This window comes from Ochotona princeps, chromosome 13, assembly GCF_030435755.1.
Source record: "Ochotona princeps isolate mOchPri1 chromosome 13, mOchPri1.hap1, whole genome shotgun sequence".
Lineage (NCBI taxonomy): Eukaryota > Metazoa > Chordata > Mammalia > Lagomorpha > Ochotonidae > Ochotona > Ochotona princeps.
In genome coordinates this window covers 32,350,221-32,372,859 of record NC_080844.1, presented here as the reverse complement: position 1 = coordinate 32,372,859, position 22,639 = coordinate 32,350,221, and the positions used below count along the sequence as shown (strand labels likewise).

The window sequence follows — 22,639 nt, the reverse complement described above, 5'->3', positions numbered from 1 at the left end:
AAAGCTGAGGCTCCCACCTCCTTGTGACCTGGACATGTTGGTGGCAGTGTTCCCCAGGCTGTCCAGGAACACCTTGGTTTCCTCACTGTTCTCTCCCTTCACTCCCCACCAGCCTGCAAAGACAGTCTGAGAGCATGGACATCCCACGCAGGGTTTTGTTGAAGCAGGCACTCCAATGAGGCCTGAACCCCACCTACAGGAGCCTCTCATGGTTCCCAGCAGGATAGGGTGGGGGTGGCGGTGAAGCACGGAGCACCAGACACTTGCCCCTGCCCTGAGACATCCTTTCCCTGGGCCTCCAGCAGATACCAGGTCCTCTCATGGGCAGCTGGAGCTGACACTGAAGGGCTATATTCACACAGGTGTGGAATTGAGCCCCTTGAGAGAGGCCATGTTGTACATGGTACCATAGGTGAAGAGCTGGACTAGAATATTCTGCCGAAGTACCATGCCTGATCTGACTCCAGGACTGAGTCATGGATAAGCTCCCAGGTGGCCAAGCCCAGCCACAATCCCCTTACCACTTTTCCCAGAGCAAAATCACTCTCAGGTCATTGTACATACCTGTCCCCACCCGGAAGGACTTTGCAGGACCCTGCTCACTCTGCACCCCTACACCGTGGCTGGCTCCAAGTCTGCAAGCCCATCCCCAGTCCCACTTGCTGGCAGGCATCCTGCTACTGAACAGCCTGGCATGGCCAGATCACAACTGGTGGCATACTCACCTGGATGCACTTCCGATAGCCAGTGCCAAAGTCGAGGCGGCACTGTTCATCCATTGAGTAGTTAATTCCAGGCAGCACCGGGGGCTCAGGCCAGTTGGGCTTGAAGGGGTTGTCAAGGAGGCAGGTGTAGTAGCTGGCCAGCACAGACCAAGAAAGTGAGCCAGGCTGAGGGCAGGAAGTCCAAGGTTTCCCTGCCTAGGAGCTGGACCTCCAAATGAGGACAGAAAGCTAGCGAGAATCTGACCCCTTCAACCCTATCCTTGGAGCTGTCTTCCTGATCTCACTTCTACCAGTGACTGTGTGTCAGGAAGGGCCCTACACACAGGCAGAGGATGCAGGGGAAGCAGCCAGGACTGGGCATAGGTACTCAGCTGACAGCTGGCTGAGGTCTCCATTTTACCTATGATATAGGATGAAGCTGAGGCCAAGAGTTGACTTGTGGACAGCATGGATGCAGGAAAGTCCACTCACCAGGCAGAACACTGGGCAGGCACCTTGGCCAGCTGGTGCAAAGGTTAGTGATTCCCTCTGCCTCCACCCAAGGCCATCCCAGCCTCCACTCTCGGACCTTGAGTGCCAGACTGAAACACTTATCCTAGATGTAACTCAACATCCCTGGAGATCTAGGAGATGACTGACCAAACCAGGAATTGAATGTGTGTGTGTGGCTGGAGCCAGGGCTGGGTGCAGAGAAGGGAAGTGAGCACCCTCCCTGGGCACCCCTTCCCAGCAGGCTTGGGGGAGGAGAGCGGAGACAGCGACACTCCAGCCCCAGCCCAGAGGCTCCTAACCTTCAGCAAACGTGAATAGCACCCACAGTGCTTGATGAAGGCACATTCCCAGGCCTACTCTGGCAGATTCTAAGTCAGTACCTCAGGTGGGACCGGGACATCTGTGCTTTTACCAACACTTTTATGCCAGTGATCACCTGCATACCTTTGAAACATGAGGCCCACTCCCCTGGTGGTGCATGGGGACAAAGGGGAAGAAGCATCAGGCAGCTGGGTGGGGGAGGTGGGAGGGTGACATACGAGAGGTAACGCCTGAGCTCCAGCCTGCTGCAGTGGGACCAGTGGAAGCGGTGGAAGGAGGACTGCACCAGTGGCGCCATGACACTGCCCAGGCTGACGTCATCGGCACAGGTGTTCATCTGCCCATCATGCTGCAAGCCCAGCCTGGAAGGTGGCAGGTAGGGTAAAGGGGACAGAGGGAGCCTTGAGTCATAGCCCATGCTGGGAGACCCTGCCCTGACCAGAAATCCAGACCATGTCTCCCCAGCCTTGGTGTTTCCACTATGTGGTGGGGAGGACTCCCTCCTCTCTGCCAGGCTGTCAGGTGGAAGCAGCCCCTTGGAGGTCACATTCATGCAAACCTTTAAGGTTTTGTCCCACTGTTCTCTGTTCTGGGATGTCTGTCTCCTCCTCAAACTCCATCTGTGTCCTCACAGCTTCCAAGGCCAGCCCAAGTCTCACTTGTGCTACAAGATGCCAAACGCAGCTTGTGCCTAGGTTCACCACAGTGGAGCCACTTGCCCTCTGCATTAACACCACACATGGCACACCACTGTCTCCCATGAGACCCATGGCCTTTGAGAGCAGGAGACAGGTCTCACTCAAAACTCAGTTCAATTCAATCTCATACTGAGCCAGCCCCGGAAGCTGCTCCAAGATCCCATGGGACTATCACTGAGCTATACAAGGGATGGGCTCCTGCCAGGATGGTTAGTATGCAACAGCCAGCTCTGCACCATCGGCCTTGAATGCCAAAGCCCAGTGTTTCATGTTCTTAAATACCAGATAGACACAGGGGCCCTGAGCTTGGCCTTATCTCTGCCTTCGTAGGCTCCCCTGGGGTTGGTCTCTATGTTGCAGATGGTGAAAAACAAGATCCCAAGAGAGGAGGCACCACCTGGCAAGGGGCAGAGCTGGGAGAGAACGGGCTGATGGTGCCCTTAGCCCAGCCCCTGTGGACAGACAAGGCCAGACAACATGGCCATGGCCTGTCCCTGGACAGTGGCTCATGAGTTTCTGTCCAGCACATGGCTTAAGGGCTCCTCTACCCACTCCCTCACTGCAGCCCCAGCCTTAGAACAGGGCCAGGCACCTGGTGGGTACTCAGAAAATGTGACTGAATGGGCAAGCATGCTCTAAAGCCAAGTCCAAGTGCCAGGAGATGACGTGCCAGTTGCTATCTGAGCCCCAAGTACACCTGTTTACAGTGGGTTCTGGCCAGCTCTTCAGTGAGCACCAAGCACTAGCACAGGTTGGAATGGGTCCCACAAAAGTTCATGTGCTGCTCCCCACGGCTCTGGGACTGGGAGGCAGTGCCCAATGCAGGGTCTCCCTCTAGGTGCAGTTCTGGGATGCTGTGCTCCCAGAACACCAGGACCATAGCCTGGTCCTGGGTATGGCTTCCCACACTCAGCCTTTGCCAGAGCTCACAGCACGGCCCACAGCACAAAACTGTCAGCCTTAACCACCCGCTTGGTGCCACTTACACATGGCCAGTCTCGTGGGCCACCACAAAGGTGGAGGAGAAACCATCCTCAAGGTCAAGGGTACAGCTTCTCAGGGGATGGCACATGCCAGCGGTAGGTGCATACCCTGCCAGGGAGAATGAAAGAGAGCAGGTGAGGTGGTCTTGGCTTGCTCAGTGCTGGGGAAGAAGGCCCACCAAGCTCTACCCACAGCCCAGCACACCTGGGCCCAGCAGGTTCACAGGTAAGGTTTGACAGCCTCCCTCCCAACTCATGGCTTTCCCAGCCTCCCCCTAGACAAGGCAGCAAGATTTCCAGACAAGACCCGGGTCTGTGCACCCTTGATCTGCCTCCTGCAGTCTTGCCTTTGGTCTGTCGGTCAGCAAACTCATCAGCAGTGCTTTCCATGTGTCTGGGATGGCAGAGGGAGTCAGGGGTGGCACCATGTCAGAAATCATGGGGAAGATAGCGAGACTTAGACCCAAGCCCCCTGACCCACAGCCCTGACATGCCCCACCCACAGTAGTGGCAAGAGATCTGATCAAACAACCAGACATGGTAATAAGTTGAGGTGGGGTGGGCCCAAAGGGCCAGAGTTCAGGGAGCAGGTGGGGGTCCAGGGGAGATCTGGAGGTTGTAACTGAGAGGGCCCAGGAAGTACTATGTGGGAGGCAGCAGAGCTGGGTGGGAGAACAGGGCTCATGGGCTGGGGACACAGGTGAAGCACAGGTGAGCCACATGGGAGTGGGAGGGGTGGCTGGGCTGGCACACACGGCAAGGACAGCAGCCCCTCTGCACACAGCACTATGAGGCATAAGGCCTGGGTGCTGGGGAGCCCTGGTACAGGCAAGGAGTGCCCCAAGCTGGGCAAGACCTCGGAGGCAAGGCTGACAATGGAGAGGGCTAAACAGCTACTAGCATTGCTGAAATAGTCTTTATTCTACAGCAGGTGGAGATGTCCTGGAGGTTTGAGGATTTGTTCTAAATGTGATGAGATTACACACAGGAGCATGTGCGTGTGTGTTGTATCTGGGGTGCCTAGACACAAAGGTGCATGTTACTGCATGCATGTGCCTGTTCAGATACAAGGGTGCATTTGTGTGTGCAATGTCTCGGCACTTGAGTATGGATGTGAGCATTGTCTGTGTGTACAAAAACCATACCTGGGACTTGAGTGTCTCAGCCCTCTGGATAGCCAGGGCTGACTGACTCATTTCCAGCATGAATGCAAAAACAAATAGCAAGCCTCCAAACAGGCAGGGGCTGGGGCAGTTAAATACAGGTTCCAGGATTTGCCCACACACTGCCCCCTGCAGGCTCGATGGAGACAGCAGACATGCACTGGGGGCCCTTTCCATGTCCTGTGCCCCACAAAACTGTTGCTAGGTTTGTTCACTTGTCCATTCATATCCTGTCTTGCCCCATCTTCCTGGGGAAAGCCCATCCATTTCCAGGCCCAGCCCTAGACCTCTGCCTCTATCTTAACAGGCTACACATACATGCATACACACCTGCTCAAAGTAAGCACAGTACCTTGCATACCTGCAGGTCCAAACTTCTGTCGAGTGAGGAAGATCACGTGGTCGTGGTGCTCAGGATGGTTGGGGTCCTGGCGCTGCTGAGACTGAGCCCAGCGACATACCTGGTCCAGGCTACGGGCGGGATTCCCAAGCTCGATCAGGCTCAGGGACTAGGGTGGGAAAACAAGAACAGGGACAGCAGAGCAGCTGGGTCAGAGTTCGGGATGCAGTGCACACGGAAGGGAGGGTCAAGGCCAGAGGACCATGCCAGTGTCCCTCCTCGCTCATGCCAGGGCATGTGCCACAGACAGTTTCAAGTACATTTCCCCCATACTTGAAGTTCACCATCATGGAGGAAGGGTCTATTGTTACTCCCATCTTGGGGAGTAACGAATGAGCGAGCTGAGATGGCAGAGCCCTGGGCCGGCAGGCTCAAGCACAACAGCACGTGTTTCAGCGCTGCCCCTCCTGAAGCCCCAGTCACTCATCTGTTCTTCAAGGACATGGGGCTGTCAGCTTCTGTTCACGCCCTCTAAATGTCCAAGTCACAGCAAGCAGGAGGGATGCCATGGCCTCAGGGTCACGATCCTGCAGACACTGTGGCCTGCACACTGGCTCCTCCACCCCAGCCCAGAAGAGTGGGGGACGTACCTGGTAGTAGCCAACCATGATCAGGCGGACAATGACAAGGTTCAGATGGGTGCCCAGGGAGTCGTCGTGGTAGATCTCATCCACCTGCAAGAGGAACAGAGCGTGCACATAGGCAGATGCTGCGCTAAGCACCCACCACATGGTTTCCTTCTCATACAGGCAGTCCGATTCCAGCTGCGCAGAGGACGAGACAGGCTTAGGAGAGGCCCAGGACTCCCCTCAGGACACACAGCTAACAAGCTACAGAGCTGGCATTCAATCAGATCCTGGGTGGTAGCTCATGCCCAGTCTCAGCGTTTCCCCTGAAGCTGTGGTACGGGGGAGTCCATTTTCAGGATCACTAGTCTAAGGCTCACCTTTGCACATTTCCCACGAGCATCCTTCAAAAATGTCACCTGGTTTAGGGAAGCCTGCTTGTCCTAACGCCTGTGTGCCTTTCCACACGTCACTGCACTATTGTCAGTCCAGGTCCAGGGACGCAGCATGCGGCTCCTCTGCGGGGCAAAGAGCTCAAAGGGTGTGGACCAGCAGCTTCTGCATGGCTGGGGAGCCGGTGGGAAATGCCCCACTCCAGGCCTCCAGCAGTGCCAGAATCTCCGTTTGAACTGGATGCTGGATGACTCTTCAGACCAGTCGTGCCTGAGGAGCACTGCTCCTAGTAGCTCCTTTCCCTGGGGCTAGAAGCTTGTACACAGAACCTCATGCAGTTCATAGAGACCTCAAGCTGTCCCAGGCCTCTGCATGTACACTTGGAGGCCAGGGTGCTGCTATCCACCGGGGAGGTCCCAGGCTCCTGCACTGTCCCACGGTGCATTCCAGCTTGTCTCCCCCTGCCCACCCACTCCAGCTTGTTTTAAATAACTCCCCCCACAGCCTAAGTATCAAATATGTCACTGTAAAACAAAATTGAAAAATACCCCAAAAAGGAACAAAATTAGTCCCCTACACTAGGAGTCAGATTTATAATTCCCACAACTATCACACTCCCTGCTGTGTGTGTGTGTGTGTGTCCCATTCTACAAAATCACGTTCCTACTAGAGACACACTGTTCTGAATCTGCCCATTCTGTGGGACACAATTCTGTGTGATGTTCAAGATTTACTGGAAAGAGAGAGTTATTAGGGGATGCGGACAGATAGAAAGATCTGGTTTGGGCCCAGCATGGTAGCCTAGTGGCTAAAGTCCTTGCCTTGATCGCATCAGGATCCCATATGGGTGCTGGTTCTAATCCCGGCAGCCCTGCTTCCCATCTAGCTCCCTGCTTGTGGCCTGGGAAAGCAAACAAGGACAGCCCAAAGCCTTGGGACTCTTCACCTGTGTGGGAGACCCAGAAGAAGCTCCTGGCTCCTGGTTTTGGATTGGCTCAGCTCCAGCTGTCACGGCCACTTGGGGAGTGAGTCAGTAGACAGAAGATCTTTCTGTATCTCCTTCTCTCTGTAAATCTGACTTTCCAATAAAAAATAAATAAATCTTAAAAAAAGATTTATTTACTTTTTATTACAAAGTCAGATATACAGAAAGAAGAGACAGAGAGGAAGATTTTCCATCCGATGATTCACTCCCCAAGTGAGCACAACGGTTGGTGCTATGCCGATCTGAAGCCGGGAACCTGGAACCTCTTCCAGGTCTCCCAATGCAGGTGCAGGGTCCCAAGGCTTTGGACCGTCCTCAACTGCTATCCCAGGCCACAAGCAGGGAGCTGGATGGGAAGTGGAGCTGCTGGGACTAGAACCGGTGCCCATATGGGATCCCGGTGCGTTTCAAGGCGAGGACTTTAGCTGCTAGGCCATGCCGCCGGGCCCAAAATAAATAAATCTTGAAAGGAAAAAGAAAAAAGAAAGAAAGAAAAAAAGATGTGGTTTACTCAAAATGACCACACAACAGCCAGGGCTGGGCTATGAACCTGGAACTCCACCAGGAATTCCCACAAGTGGCAAGTAACTGGGGCCATCCTGTGACATTTACAGCAGGGAGTGCATTAGCTCCACAAGCAGTGAGCTGAACGGGAAGGGAAGCAGAGCAGCCAGGACTCAAACAAGTGCTCATATGGGATGCCAGTGCTGCAGGCAGTGGCTTAACCCTGCTGTGTCACAGCTCTGTGTATTTAAGTGTCCCATCTAGCACCCACATGTGAGACGCTGTCACTTGTGCACCTGGTGCCCTACTTGCACCTTGAGACACTCAGGAAAAAGTAATTTGCTCAAGAAGGGAAATGCAACCTGCTCTGGGAGCCCTTGCTAGGACTCAACCATGGATAAGCAGCTGTGGGGAATCCTGGGTTCAGACCCCAGCTCTGCTTCTTACAAGCACAGAGGGTGACTTGGGGCACAGCAGGAAACCCCTTGGACCCTCTGACAGCAAACCTGGCACTGGTGTGTGCAAATGTCCAGGAGCTGTGAACTAGCCCCACAGAGCACAGGGTCCTCAGGCATTGTCAGTGGCCAGTCAGCACAGCAAGCAGAGTGGAACCTACCTGGCCCTTGGCCACCACCGTACTGGGAGCTGGCAGGGAGCCTCATGCAGGGGCCTCTTCTCCCCATGCCTTCCAGTTATCATTTCTTTTCTACTTCTAAGCAAAGGAACTGACCAGCAACCCACAAAGGGACTGCTGATAACCCAACAAGAAGCAAAAGAGCTCCCCAGCATACATGTGTGAGTGTTCCATGGGGAGGGAGGGTCGACAGGGTACCGAAGACCTGCTGTCATGCTCACATAGCCCTCTGGGGCCAGCCAAGCACTGACCTAGGCTGTGGAGACACAGTCTCATGGTCAGCGGAAGCTACAAGCACCACAGAACCCCAGCTCCAGTCCACCCGTCTCAGGGCCCAGGGCTGGCAGCCGCCCCAGTACATGAACATGTAGGCTGTGCGACAGCCAGTGGCAGACTTTCAGGCACCCGTGGCAGCATCCAGCTGTGAAGATCATAGCCCAGCTCCCTGCTGTGGGAAAGCAGTTCCCCACCCCACACCCCTGCATACACACAGGAATGATGAAAAGGCTAACAGGGTAGGGTTTCCTTCCCGCCCTCCTCCTGCCATCTCCAGTGGGAGCCAAGACATTATCAGAGCAGAGCACTCCAGTGTGCAGCAACCATGTCCTTCTAACCCACACACCCCAGACTAGTCCTGGAAGGAACTGATGACAAGGGGCGGGGCCTGTCAGCCACATACAAACTCCCTGGTGGGACTCCCACTGCAGCATCTTTGGCACTTGCTGATGCATCTGTGATAGCATGGCTCTTAAACTGTTGGCCTCTTCAGTTCACCAGTGCCACAACAAGCCTTTCTTCCACGCAGGGGTGTGGTCAGTGTGGACCTCTCTGACGTGCTCTGTGAGCAAACCAAGGCAAGACACGTTCTATCCGGGCATGTTGTCTGTACATCACGTACCCACTGAGGAGCCGGCAGTCATCACAAGCCAGAAGGCAGGAAGGCCCTAGGTATTGTTTGGGGCACCGAGTGCTTCTGCAGGGCCTCCGGGTAACTTCCTCAGGAGAACATTGTCCTCCACATGTCCATCTCACAGAGCGGACCATATAGTAACTCCAAAACAGCCACCCCCACTATTCATCCCAGGTCCCCATCCATCCACCCCACCACCAGCAGGCCCAATCCACTCATTAAATTGTCCCAGCAGCTGCCACCTGCAGCTAGACATACAGTGGGACTGTGGCTCTGAGCAGTAGGGAGAATCAGAGGCCAACTGTGCCATGCCAGAACGAAGCTGGGTGGGGTCCCCAGAGGCCCTTGTACTCCCAACACTGAGCAAACAGAGAGGACCAACTCCCCAGGACGGACCACTGAGCAGGGGGAAGCAGCCTGGTGACTAAGGGCATCAAGGGTGCTAGCTCCACAGCAGACTCCACCTGCCATGGCCTACGGGATACAGGAAAGGGAGACTTGGGGGAGGGTAAAAGGGACCTGGAGCTGTCACTCCTGAGGAGATGGCATGATCCCTGGGTGAGACCCTAAGGAGGAGGAGAAGTGCAGAGGCCAGTGGCAGAGAAGAAGCAGGCAGGAGCCAAACAAAGCGATCAAGAAAACCCCATGTTCACTGGCAATCAAGGGAACAGAATGCATGGCTCTTCCTCCTAAATTTCACACTGAAATTCCAACCTTGAAGTGATGACATGGGATGGTAGTGTACTGGGGGGCTGTGAGGTCAGGAGAGGGGAGACTTGATTCATAAGGTTCATGTCTTTACACAAGAGGCCTTCCAGGTGGGAGGGCCCAGCAGAGGCTACTTGGCAACCAGACACCCACCGGGGACTCCATCACAGACTTGCAGCATGCAAAACTCTAGGCAACAAAGGTGTTTGTAAGCAGCCCGGTGCATATTGTTTTCTTGCAGTGATTCACTTGGACTGCAGCAGTGGTGTCCCATGGCACAAAGTATTTCTTCCCAGCCAGGGATCACACGGATCCAGCAGTGAGAAGCTCAAAGCCTCTGCCAGGTTCTCTGCATCCAAAGTCCCCTCTGGCCTCCTCTTTCACCCCCTGCACTGGCCTCAAGTCAACCCCCCCACGGGTACACCTGCTCCCTTCCTGGCCACAGACGGTGACAGTCTCCCAGCAATATCTCCCTAAGCATGCTTCATTCAGAGAGAAGATCTAACAGACTGCATGACAGGGCCTGACCACAGTGTTTGTAGAAGACACTGAATGAATGCCATCAAGCACCCGGACAAAAAACCAGCAACAACCTAGAATCCCACACTCAGCAAAACTGGTTTCACTTATTTATTTGAAAGGCAGAGTTACAGAGAGATTTTCCATCTGTCAGTTTACTCCCCAAGTGACTGTAAAAGCCAGGCCTGGGCCAGGCCAAAACCAGAAGCTCCATCTGGGTCTCCCACATGAGTTTAGGGGTCTAAGGATTGGGGTCATCCTCTGATACTTTCCTGTCATCAGCAGGGAGCTGGGTCAGAAGTGAAGCAGCTGGACTCAAACCAGAATGCATATGGGATGCTAGCACTGCAGGCAGCAGCTTAAAATACTGAGCCACAATGCTGGCTCCAGCAAAACTGTTGAAGAATCATGATGAAATGAAGACAGTATCAGGGGCTGGTGGGCTCAGCAAGTTAAATCACCACTTGTGATGCCAGCATTCCATATCGGAGTGCCAGTTCCAGTTGCTCTGTTTCCAATCCAGCATTTGCTAATGTGCCTGGAAGGTTGCAAAAAAAATGGCCCAAGAATTTGAGCCCCTGACACCCTACAGGAGACCAGGATGGCTCCTGTCTGATACCTGGCCCAACCCCAACTGTTGAGACCATATGGGGAGTGAACCAGCAGATGAAAAACCAATCTCTCTCAATCTCTCCCCATCATTCTGCATTTCAAATGATTAAATCTTCTTAAAAAGAAATGAAGGCAGGGCCTGGCGCCATGGCATAGCGGCTAAAGTCCTCGCCTTGAACGCCCCGGGATCCCATATGGGCGCCGGTTCTAATCCCGGCAGCTCCACTTCCCATCCAGCTCCCTGCTTGTGGCCTGGGAAAGCAGTCGAAGACAGCCCAATGCATTGGGACACTGCACCTGCGCGGGAGACCCAGAAGAGGTTCCAGGTTCCCGGCTTCGGATCGGCGTGCACCGGCCCGTTGTGGCTCACTTGGGGAGTGAATCATTGGACGAAGGATCTTCCTCTCTGTCTCTCCTCCTCTGTGTATATCTGGCTGTAATAACATGAATAAATCTTTAAAAAAAAAAGAAGAAATGAAGGCAGCACCAGATAAACAAAAACTGACAGAGTCACACAGATCTCCCTCTGCACTGTGTGAAGGAAAAGGACCTCGGAAACAAGCCCGACAAGTTAGATAGATACCTGGAAGGTTAGAGTGGGGTTCAGCAACGAGGGACAGTCTGGTCTATTTCACACTCCACAAGGGTATTATGAATGAAGAACCATTCTGCTCCCTTCCCCCTCCATTAAAAACCAACAGCAGTAGGCATGGTGCTGCCAATTCCAGGTCCCCTGGTCCAGCCTCATGAGGCACCCTCAACTGCACCAGTCCCACCAGCTTAGCCCCTAGGGAGAAATTCAGCAGCTGTGACTCTAGCCAGAGCTGTCTTTACACCTTGCATGGGCCAAGGAGGTAGCTGGACAGCCGGAACTGGAGTAGTCGCCTGGCACATGGAGCCACAGCCAGAGGTGTGGCTCTGGGGGGTTGTGGCTCTGGAGAGACCCTCCTGGAATGTGTACAGGTCTCTCTGCCTGGCTCCAGCCTGGCTCTGTCAGCCTCACCACCCCCTCCTCCCAGCTACCTTCCAAGTGCTAGCAGTGAGGTCATGGCCTGCTCAGGGCTGCTCAGAAACTGCTTCCCATGATAGAGCACAAGGCAGGACAGCCACTGTCCTGTGGGGGCAAACAGAACAGTGAGTGTCTGGTTTCCTTTCTGTGTCTAACCCTGCCTTTCTATTAAATCATTAAATCTTAAAAATAAGAAAGAGACTAAAAATACTCTTCTAATAAACATAAATGTGGGAATGTAGGAATTTTTGTGTTGTATACGTTTTACACATGAATGCCCAGACAGGAGCCTGTATAATGCATGCTTATGGACATAGGTGGGGATAAATATGACCAATATCTTGCTGCCTGAGACCCCTGTTTTCTCTGGCATACAGAAACTGACCACACAGAAGTCGGGGCTACGATTGGTTCTCTCCGCCCCAAGGTGCCACACTCGCTCGCTGATGTCATCCCCAGGATCCTGGAGTCCAAGCAAGGTCACTCTCAGAGCGGTGGAAGGAGGTGGCTGAGCCTATTCCCCAGTTGCCCTGGGTCCCTGGACCCAAGCTCATGATCACAGCTCTGATGCCAGCTACAAGTGAGAAGTTTTCTATGCCTTTAACCAGCCCATCTCTTGAAGGTGTGGCTGCCTCCAGAACTCCCTGGAGTCTTTCGGCCAACCTGGGCCTGGGACTAGACCTGGGCCTGGCATCTGGCTTCTCCTGGCATTTGGTTGCTCAGTCCACCTCCCAGCCAGGCTGTTTGAGACAGAATGGCTCCACAGCACACAGGCCTGGACTCAACCAGTCCAACAGAATCTCTTCCATGAGGCCACAATGCTCAGCATTGATGTCTGCAAAAGGTAGCAGCCCTCCTGTCACGGGCTGGCCTGTAGAGGTAGGGGGTGGCCTGGGCAGACCCCTGCTGCTGACTGCTATGTCAGCTCAGTCCCCTGAGTCCGGCTCCTATGATGGGGGTGCACACTCACCAATTATGGAGATGTGAGGTGTGGGTGATAGCCAGGTACACAAAACAGGGTCTGGCACACAACACAGGCTGGCTCAGCGTCATGTGTGGTTTTAGAAAGCTTGCTTCCTTCTCTGGAGGCTCCTAAGATGGCCTAGAAACAAGTTTTGGGGAATCTCACCACCAGCAGGCAGAGTGAGATGCCGGATTCAGAAGTGCTTTATGCATTGGAGCCTTCGCTTTGCCCACAGGGGCCCTCATTATAACCACATCTCTCATGTAGTCTCCAAACTTTTATGATCAGCCCTGTTCTCTGCCCAGTGGGTTTTCTCTGAGAATATAGCTCCCTGGGTACTGCATGATATGTCACAGCATCCTTGACCTCTGCCTGCCAGAGGCCAGCAGCACCTCACCTCCTCCAGCTGCAACAACCCACAGATGTCTCCGGGCACGGCCAATGTTGCCAGGTACGAATCACTGCCTGGGGTTGGCATTGTGGCACAGTGAGCGGAGCATATAGCATCCCACATCAGAGCACTGGTTTGAGTCCTAGCTGCTCCACTTTTGACCTAGCTCCCTGCTAGTGTACCTGGGAAAGTCTCTGGCACCCAAATGCTTATGATTCTGTGCCCAGATGGGGGTCCTGGCTTCTACCTAGCCCAGCCATTGTAACCATTTGAGCAGATGAGCCAGCAGGTGGAAGATCTCTGTCTCTGTGTTGTTCTGCCTCTCAAATAAATAAATCTTTGGGCCCGGCGCCATGGCCTAGCAGCTACAGTCCTTGTCTTGAATGCGCCTGGGATCCCATATGGGTGCCGGTTCTAATCCCAGCAGCTCACTTCCCATTCAGCTCCCTGCTTGTGGCCTGGGAAAACAGTCGAGGACAGCCCAAAGGCTTGGGACCCTGCACCCGCATGGGAGACCTGGAGGAAATTCCTGGCTCCTGGCTTCAGATCTGTGTAGCACTGGCCGTTGTGGTCACTTGGAGAGTGAATCATTGGATGGAAGATCTTCCTCTCTGAATATCTGACTTCGCAATAAAAATAAGATAAGTCTTTAAAAAAAAAGAAAAAGAAAGTAGTCACACTCAGAGTTGTGAGGTTGCTAGTTGGGGTGAGAGGGTGCACAGAAGTTTTCTTTAAAAAAAAAAAAACTATGCCTGGGCCCGGCGGCGTGGCCTAGTGGCTAAAGTCCTCGCCTTGAACGCCCCGGGATCTCATATGGGCGCCGGTTCTAATCCCGGCAGCTCCACTTCCCATCCAGCTCCCTGCTTGTGGCCTGGGAAGGCAGTCGAGGATGGCCCAGTGCTTTGGGACCCTGCACCCGCGTGGGAGACCGGAAGAGGTTCCTGGTTCCCGGTTCCCGGCTTCGGATAGGCGCGCATCGGCCCGTTGCGGCTCACTTGGGGAGTGAATCATCGGACAGAAGATCTTCCTCTCTGTCTCTCCTCCTCTCTGTATATCTGACTTTGTAATAAAATAAATAAATCTTTAAAAAAAAAACCTATGCCTTCAGTAAATGCATTATTGCTCTTAGAGTAGTGAAAGGTTTGGGGGGAAAGATGAAAAAAGAGCAAAGGACCTAGAAGAGGTATGGCCATGACCTTCCAGGATCAGGCAGTTTGGCTGCTATGGAGGTGGTGGCTCGGGGATGCAGAAGAGCAGCATTGCCACCTGTGATGGGGAAAGCTGTTGCTGTGATGCCCCTCAGAAGCTTACATGATGATGCTCACACTTGACCGGCACCGACAGGATGCCACCTTCCTGGTCAGGCAGCCACACACACCAAAATCTCCCCGGCCTAGAAGGGGTGCCAACCCCCTCTCTCTACAAAGGCCCTGGGACAGGAAGGCCAGAGCTGGGAGGATGCCAAGATTGTCTCAGCAGCCACCCCCGGCACCTGGTACAGTCAGACAGGTGGGAGAGCCTGGTAGAGAGTGGAGGAGGGCAGAGGAAACATATCCATGAGGTCATTAGCCGCACACAGCACCCTCCGGCATCAGACAGAGAGAAGGGGTGCCTTCTGGAGTGGACAGAGCGAAGCTCAGATTCCAATCCAGCAAGCAGGTTATGGCCAGCCTCTGCAGCCCAGGTTCTAAGGCCTCTCAGACCTCTCCCCAGTGCTCCTGGGAGACTTAAGCAAATGAAATCACATTTACATGCAGGGGTCTGGTTCTCATGGTCCTCCAGGGGTGCCAATGGCCACTCTCTTGGGCACACAGCAGTGGGAGTTCTGAAAACAGCAAGTGCATTTTCATTTTTTTAAGATTTATTTTTATTTTTATTGGAAAGTCAGATATACAGAGAGGAGGAGAGACAGAGAGGAAGATCTTTCGTCCATTGATTCACTCCCCAAGTGACCACAGCGGCCGGTGCTATGCCGATCCGAAGCCAGGATCCAGGAACTTCTTCCGCCAGGTCTCCCACATGGGTGCAGGGTCCCAAGGCTTTGGGCAGTCCTCAACTGCTTTCCCAGGCCACAAGCAGGGAGCTGGATGGGAAGTGGAGCTGCCGGGACTAGAACCGGCGCCCATATGGGATCCCAGGTGCGTTCAAGGCAAGGACTTTAGCCGCTAGGCCACACCGCCGGGCCCAGCAAGTGCATTTTCTATTCTTCTGGTTGCTGTGTGCAGCAGCCCTTCCTTTTGTCCATCTGCTCCACTGCCTGCCTGCTGGGAGCAACCCTACCTGCACCTCACCCTCACACACCAGGCAGGTCCAGGCCAACCTGGCCATCATGCCGGTTTTCATGGGGCAGGGGAGGGAGGGACATGGGGCCACCTCAGCCTACTCCCAGAAGGGCAGGAAGGATGTCTTCACCCTCTGGGTCCTAAGAGAAGGAAGTAGAAGCACGTGGGGATGCACGTTTCCCAGCTTCCAGTGGGTTTCTCCACCAAGCAGGGAAGGAGGGAAGAAGAGGTGCCCTAATGAGACTGGGGCCACCCTAGCCTACAACTCTTACATATGGGTGCCGGTTCTAATCCCAGCAGCTCACTTCCCATTCAGCTCCCTGCTTGTGACCTCAGTCACCAACAGTCATCCAAAAAGTTGGACCACAGGTTTCTCTGAAAAACAAGAGAATAGAGCAGCCAACTACTGCCCCTCTTGACTACTACCCACCCTGGATGCTGTCTCCCGCTCAGGTTTCCAGCCAGAATCTAGAAAGGGGACAGCAGGTGGCAAGGGCAGCACTGAGGCCAGGGGGAGGAACAGAGCTTCAGGGCTGCTGGGGGATCATCACAATCCTCTCAGGCATCCTGGGGTCTCTCCTCCTGCTCCCCACCTGCTGTTCTCAGGGGCCCATATTGGTTTTCAGCTCGGCTTCTCACTAATGGTATTCCTCCCAGCTGTGTGGTCTTCAGCTGAGCCTGTGCTGGGTAGAATCTGGTGGGTGGTGGAGCATCCCAGTGGGCCGAGCCGGCTTGCATTCCCAGAATTCTCTCCTTCTCCAACAGCTCCTTGGTGCAACAGCCATGCACCAGGCTAACAGGCCAGAAGAACCCCCAGGCAGAGCTGCCAAGGCCAGACTTGCCAAGACTCCTGGAGCTAGAGCTGAGCTCTACTCCTGCCCTGTGGTAGGCACTGGTCGTGTGGCAGGAATCGACTCCTTTCTCCTTCCCAAGCAGAGCTGGACATCTGTCTGTCTCACATTTCCCCTCCCTCCTCTTCCTCCCACCTTTGGACACTTCATGGTACATTGTCAGGGGCCCAACTGGGTGAGACAAAGTCCTGGCCCCCACCAAAACTCAAGCACAGAACACTTGACACATGGACACCAGGCCGATGGTGGTGACCAGGCCCTCACTCTGATCCAACCATGTGCTAAGGCTCCACATATACTTCACCTTCACTGCAACATTAAAAAGCAAATGTCATTAGGAAAAGCAAAGGCTCGTGGAGACTAAGCTTTGTGGCAGTGCACACTGGGATGGCCATCCACCCCAGAACAATCGCTCCAGCAGCCAGGTCCCTCCTAACATTTGGGGGAAAAAATAAGTCTCCTTCCCTAAGGTAGGATGGTAGGATGATGGGCCAAAGGATGGTCACATGACACTTGAATCCTGCCCCAGGCATTTTGTCTGGGAACTGGAGGGAAGGTCCCTGATCCCTCCAGTGGAGCCAGGAGCACAGGATGCAGCCACATGCTGCTGTGGTCAGGTTCTGTCGGGCTGAGAAGTTGGTCAGAAGCAGGATACCCCTGAGAGAAGGGACCCTTAAAACTGACACAACCATCAGTCTGCGGTGCCAATGACTCTCAGATAAACTCCAACCTCTCCTTCCCACAAGGTGAGCCATACATTAATATGTTATCCTGTTTGTCCTCATGTTGGTTGAGCTGGCATCTCATCTCTTGCAGTCTAAGACTCCTAAGAGGAAAGGCATTGGGCAAAGCAGTTAAGACACCAGTTGAGGCATCCATATCCCATACAGAGTGTCTGTTTCAAGTTCTGGCTCTGCTCCCCTACTAACGCACACCTTGAAAGACAGGAGGTGACGGTTCAAGATCTTGGGTCCCCGCCACCCATGTGGGAGACCTGGATTGATATCCCAGATTCCCGCTTATTTTGGCTCAGCCCTAGCTGTTGGAGGTATTTGGGAAATGACCCGGAAGATGAGCAAGCTTGCTCATTCTCTTTCTCTTTCTCTGTTTTACAAATTAAAAAAAAAAAAAACAAAGAAATTTTAAAAAGAAGAAGGAAGAGATGTTTTACAAAGCCCTACACGGTGCAGGCAGAGGCCCTTGCCAAGGTCACACAGTTGGCTGGGTAAGGAGCTGCCCTCCCAGCAACCACCTCACCTAAGGTACAAATGCAGCCATGCTATGACCCAGATAACACAGACAGCACCAGCTGCGTGCCACCCTACAGTTTCTTTCAGGGATATGAGAATGGCCATGGGATAGTCTCCAAAAGTATATTACCACTCACTTCATTTGCAGTCCCCAGAACCTCACGTAGTCAGTGTCATTAATGCTGTTTTAGAAGTGTGGCAGTGGAAACACAAGAGGATCGGACACTGGCCCCAAGGTCTCGGAGGGGGAGGAAGGAGTGGGGTTTCCAGTCTTTGCATGTGTTTCAAAGGTTGAAACCCTTTCCCATGGATGGAAGAAAAGCTGGTGTTGTCCCTCTCTGGGCCACATAATGCAGCCTGCCAACTTCTCTATCCTCTCCAAACAGATCCGAGGAACCTAGCCTAAAGCCACTGAAGGCCTGTGTGGAACCAGAACCTGCAGCCTCTGAGACAGGGGTCATATCAGCTCGTCAGGAGTTATCAGGTTCACTCTGGCCTCTTTCGTGGCGTAGGTGAAGGTTGGTGATGACCCATTCACCCGGCCACCAGGGGAGACTCAGAGCTCAGAGGGACCTGCCATGCTGCCTCCCACAGAGGCTTTTTGATTTTGACACTTAGAAATTTAGCATCTTCACAGGGACTTAACGTTTGTAACTTCTCTGCAAGGTTTCCAACCTGAAGGGCTTGGGTCCCTGCAGGGAGTACCAGTACTGCTGGCCAGGCAAGCACTTTCTACTTCAGCTTGAACATCTGCCACGGCCACATTCCTCTTACCAGTCTGGCCTCTGGGAACAGCCAAGGCCCAGGCCAGGGCTCTGGAAAGCCCCAGAGAGACAGCCAGCCTGCAGGCGCTCCACCAGGCCAGTCCAAGAGGCCTGGGAGCCGGCATTTAGCTCTGAATGCTGAGTCTTGGGAAAAAGACCCCAGGCCACCCCTGAGCCAGACTCTGAGCATGTCCACAGTCAGCAGCCACCACACACAGGCTCTGGGCCCGATGGCCAACAGCCAGACAAGCCCAGGCATGCACAAGCCACCAGGGACTAATAGCAGGCCAGTTAACCGGGGGTCATGTCCCTAGCGTCCAGCTGCCAAAAATTAAGTATTGCCAGCTCTAGGTCCTCTGTGGTTCACAACAGGCCCCAGAGTCAGGCCTGGGCACTTACAATGTTCATGTAGGTGAGGATGTAGTTCTGCACATGTTCCCTGCCATGGAAGCGCACCACCGAGTCATCCACTGCCAGCAGCACCTCCATGTTGTAGCTGCCGGGGCTGGCATGTCGCCGCTTCCGCTCTGCCTGGCGCAGCTGCTCTCTCACCCGGCCCAGCACGTTGGGAAGGTTGCCTGGGCCAAAGGCTGGAACAAAACAGGAAGAGAGTGAGGTGGTGAAAGCCCCATGAGAGGCCACCACTATGCCACACCCCACCCACCCCACATGCACATCCCATTGTGCCTGTGCAGGCCAGGCCAGGCCAGTGAGGGACCTGGGGCGAGGCTGCAAGCAGCACAGGAGTGAGCAGGGAGCCTGGGTTCCCATCTTCCTGTGTGTCCCAGTCTCGATTTCCCCTCCTATAAAGTGGGGACGAAGACTCCTCCATCTCTTGCCCCACAGGGACGTGTTAGGATCAGAGGCGGCAGTGGCAGAAGCATCCTCATAAAGGAAGAAAAGTGGGGCCCCCATGGAGCATTTTAGAGACCCGTGGGGGAGACCCCAGGCCTCTCGAAATGCTTCCCTGTCACTGCTCGCCATCCAGTCTTCACCATTTCAGCCTGGCTCTTGCAGAGAAAGTGAAACATTTACTTGCTATGCTGGCATGTTCTGATTGGCGTTACATACATAATCTGAGCATCATCAAACCTTTTCTGTAAGCCACTAGGTAGTCACACACTAGGTTTTGCAAGTCACATAGTTTGGGTCACTGTTTTAATTGTGCCATTGAAAGATCCAAACAGCCTCAGATGTAAACTCACAGGTTGACAAACTTGGTGTCTGTGACCCAATAAAACAGCATTTGCAGAAACAGGTGGCAAGCTGGGGACTTCATTTTCCGGCCTCCTGACTAATCTAATCCCTTACAATAACGCCAGCAGGTTCCTGTCCCCATCAGACACTGAAGCAGGGGCTTAGAGGCAGGAGTGGCCCCCTGCCTGGGACATGAATGGACCATGGGTGAGCAATAAGGTAAGCCCTTGCCCTTGAGCCCACCATTGAGTGGAGGTTCCTGGTCAGAAACCTGACAGTAACTACATGGTAATGCCCGATGGCCATCAGAGGACCAACTGGATCCACTCCATCTGGAGGAGACTTCCACGGGAGGAAAGGAGGATGTCTACCGGATATTAGAGCTGAACAGTGAGTTCAGGGTGCCCTGCTTGGGCACGGGGAGAGGAGCAGAGAAAAGTCTTCGCTAGCTCCAACACGGATTATAATGAGGTTGGGGGTTCTGACAAGAGCATCTGCAGAGAGCCCAGCTCTGCCACGTCCACAGCTGCCACCCTCCTGGCACTGGGGTGCTCTGAGGACAGAGCAACAGGCAGCCATGGGGCCTGGCGGGCTTTTCTTTTCATTTCCTCTTTGGCTGGCAGTGCTGCAATGCAAAGGAAAAAAAAAAAACTCAACTCCAGGGCTGGAAGAATGTGAGGCAGCTGGCCTGGGAGGGAGTATGAAGGGTGGCCAGTCCCTGGGGAATGCACAGTCTGGAGGTCCCGAGGCCAGCACCGATATCTTGATATTGATACCCAAGGGTGAGCACAGCCCAAAGGTTCCCAAGAGAAAACAGAAAGAGCTGAGTGGTTACTGAGATCTTCCATCTGCTGGTTCACTTCCCTAAGCTGGACCTTAGCCTGAAACCAAGAACTTCATGCAGGTTCCCATGTAGGTGGCTGGAACTCATTGACTTGTACCATCTTCCATTGCTTTTCCAGTGCATTAGCAGGGGGCTGGATGAGAAGCACTGAGTGACTGGGACTTGAGCCTGAACTCTGGCATGGGATGTAGAAGTGGCAAGCAGCAGCTTACTCCACAGCACCACACCACTCCCACCTAGGCTATGTGTTTTAATGATTTGTTTGGACCTGACCCTGCTTAGAAACCCCCTCAGATGGAACCTAGGGCTTGGGGGGACAGTGGCAAGAAGCACCCCAACAGTCACAGCTTGGCTAGAAAGCCAGCCTGATTGAGCCCCCTAATCATTCTGGAAGGCCAGGCATTCTTCCCAGGGGAGATGAGTCATGGGCTTCACAGGAAAGCTCTGAAATTGGCCATGGGCCTGGAAGCAGGACCCACTCTCATCACACCCACCACTGCATGTGCAGAGTTGCACATTCTAAGAACCACCTCCCTCTGGGAGGGGCAGGGAATCCCATGCCATAGTGGGCTCCCATCCTAGCAGGTCAATACTGCAACAGGAACTGTCACTCAACAAGCAACCATGTGCTCGAGACATTCTGCACGCTGGGATTTTGACACACAAACAAGACACATATCAGCAGATTCACACGGATCATCTCCATTTGAGACTTAGGCTTGGAGACATTCAGGAGCTTGCCTGGGGTCACCCAGCAGACACAGCTAGAAGCAGGACCATTAACATGGTCTGTTGGGAGCTGGTGCTGTGGTATAATAGATTAAACTGCTGCCTGTGACACCAATATTTCATAGGAACACAGGTGCAAGTCCCAGCGATTACACTTTCCATCCAGCTCTCTGCTAATGCACCAGGAAAGGCAATGGGAGATTGCTTGAGTGCTTGGATCCCTGTTACCTGGAGTCCCTGGCTCCTGACTTCAGCCATAACCTAACTATTGCAGCCATTGCAGCCCTTTGGGGAATAAACTAGCAATGAAAGATTCTCTTTCCCTCTCTGTCTCTCTCTCATAAATGTATAATCCTTCAAATAAAAAACAGTACACTGTTCTGTTGGACAAAAGGTTGACCCTGTTACCCCACCTCTAAGCAGTCTCCCTCCCAGTCCTAATAGTGAACTTTCTGGGGCTGGGGAGGCACTTGCTGCAGCTTTTCTACCCTGGAACCCAGGTTCAGGGAATAGTCTGGAGCAGCAATGCTGAGCCCCTTCAATAGCCCTGGGGTCCCAAGGCCACAGACCACAACACACAAGGCCACCCTTGCCCCTAATGCCAGCCCCTTGGGGCAAGCAGCTCCTCCAACTCTTCAGGGTTTCTCTTCTGGTAAGCAGGTGAGCATGCCCAGTCCCATTTTGCAGAGGAGAAGACTGGGTTCAGACATTGACAGTTTAAGGCCAGAAGTCACCCCAGAGGTATGGATGGAGACAGTGCCCAGCACTCCTGCCCACAGCCTACCTTCATCATGCATGTCCTTGTGCGGCTCCGCCCCCTCATGCTGCACAGCTTCCCAGCGGTACACCACGTGTTTCCTCCCACCGGCCTCTTCCTCCTCTTGTCGGCCCCATTCCAGAGGCTCAATGAAGTAGTCAGTGTTCTGTGTGCGGATGAGGCCAGCCTGGCAGGTATGCAGCAAGCAGGAGGAAAGAGAGGAGAGGTATGACTACATGATACAGATGAATAATTACCCTTGCAAACAAGAGTAGCCATAAATGCATGCCAGCCCCTCTTCCAGGGCCTTGGGAGACCTGAGCTTGCAAGTAGCTCTGTGGAGGCCCTGGCAGAGAAGTGAGGGTGGGGAGGAAAGAAGGCAGAGCCAAGGACATACACCCCCATTTCAGGCCAAGCAGACCCACTTGCCCTGTGCTGTGCACCTGTGGAGCTCCAGCCAAAGTTGCATGTAAACAAGGATGTCCAGTGCTTGAAAATGGAACAGGTGTGGAAACCACTGCCACCAGGGTCATGGACACCCCCAAAGACACCCCCATTCCAACCCCAGGCACAGCACGGATGTCTGGCCCTACTCACAGCAGCCAAGGTTAATGACCCCGAAGGTGGTGCAGCCCGCCCCTACCACCGAAAGCGCTATTATTTCAGATTTCAAGCATGTGTGAGTACATGGGAGTGGTGGAGGAATACTCAGCCAGGGCTCACTGTGGAGAAAGGAGCCAGTGCTGTGCACCAGGAGGGCATGCTTTGCTTTACATCTAATTTTCGCCTGCACCAAAACAGCTCCTTAAAAAGAAGTCAGGCCTTGGCCTTAGACATAGAAACATAAAAAGTACTTAAGCATGGCCAAGCCCAGTAAATATGTTATTAGTCCCTGATGAGGGCAGATCCAAACAAATCATTAAAACACATAGCCTAGGTGGGAGTGGTGTGGTGCTGTGGAGTAAGCTGCTGCTTGCCACTTCTACAT

At 53.7% G+C, this 22,639-nt stretch overlaps 1 protein-coding gene across 2 annotated transcripts in view; it reads right to left on the bottom strand.

Moving 5' to 3' along the window:
• Window positions 1-22,639, bottom strand: part of ADAMTS14 (ADAM metallopeptidase with thrombospondin type 1 motif 14) — a 61,716-nt gene that overhangs the window by 18,003 nt on the left and 21,074 nt on the right. Inside the window, exons 3-9 of one of the 2 annotated variants that reach the window (XM_058671492.1) lie at window positions 21,679-21,838; window positions 18,524-18,714; window positions 5,373-5,456; window positions 4,735-4,891; window positions 3,223-3,328; window positions 1,757-1,900; window positions 726-858 (exon numbers count right to left, since the gene is read on the bottom strand). In XM_058671492.1, coding sequence (XP_058527475.1) covers window positions 726-858; window positions 1,757-1,900; window positions 3,223-3,328; window positions 4,735-4,891; window positions 5,373-5,456; window positions 18,524-18,714; window positions 21,679-21,838 — 975 coding nt within the window. The remainder of the gene's footprint in view (window positions 1-725; window positions 859-1,756; window positions 1,901-3,222; window positions 3,329-4,734; window positions 4,892-5,372; window positions 5,457-18,523; window positions 18,715-21,678; window positions 21,839-22,639) is intronic. The other variant, XM_058671493.1, reaches the window with a different exon arrangement.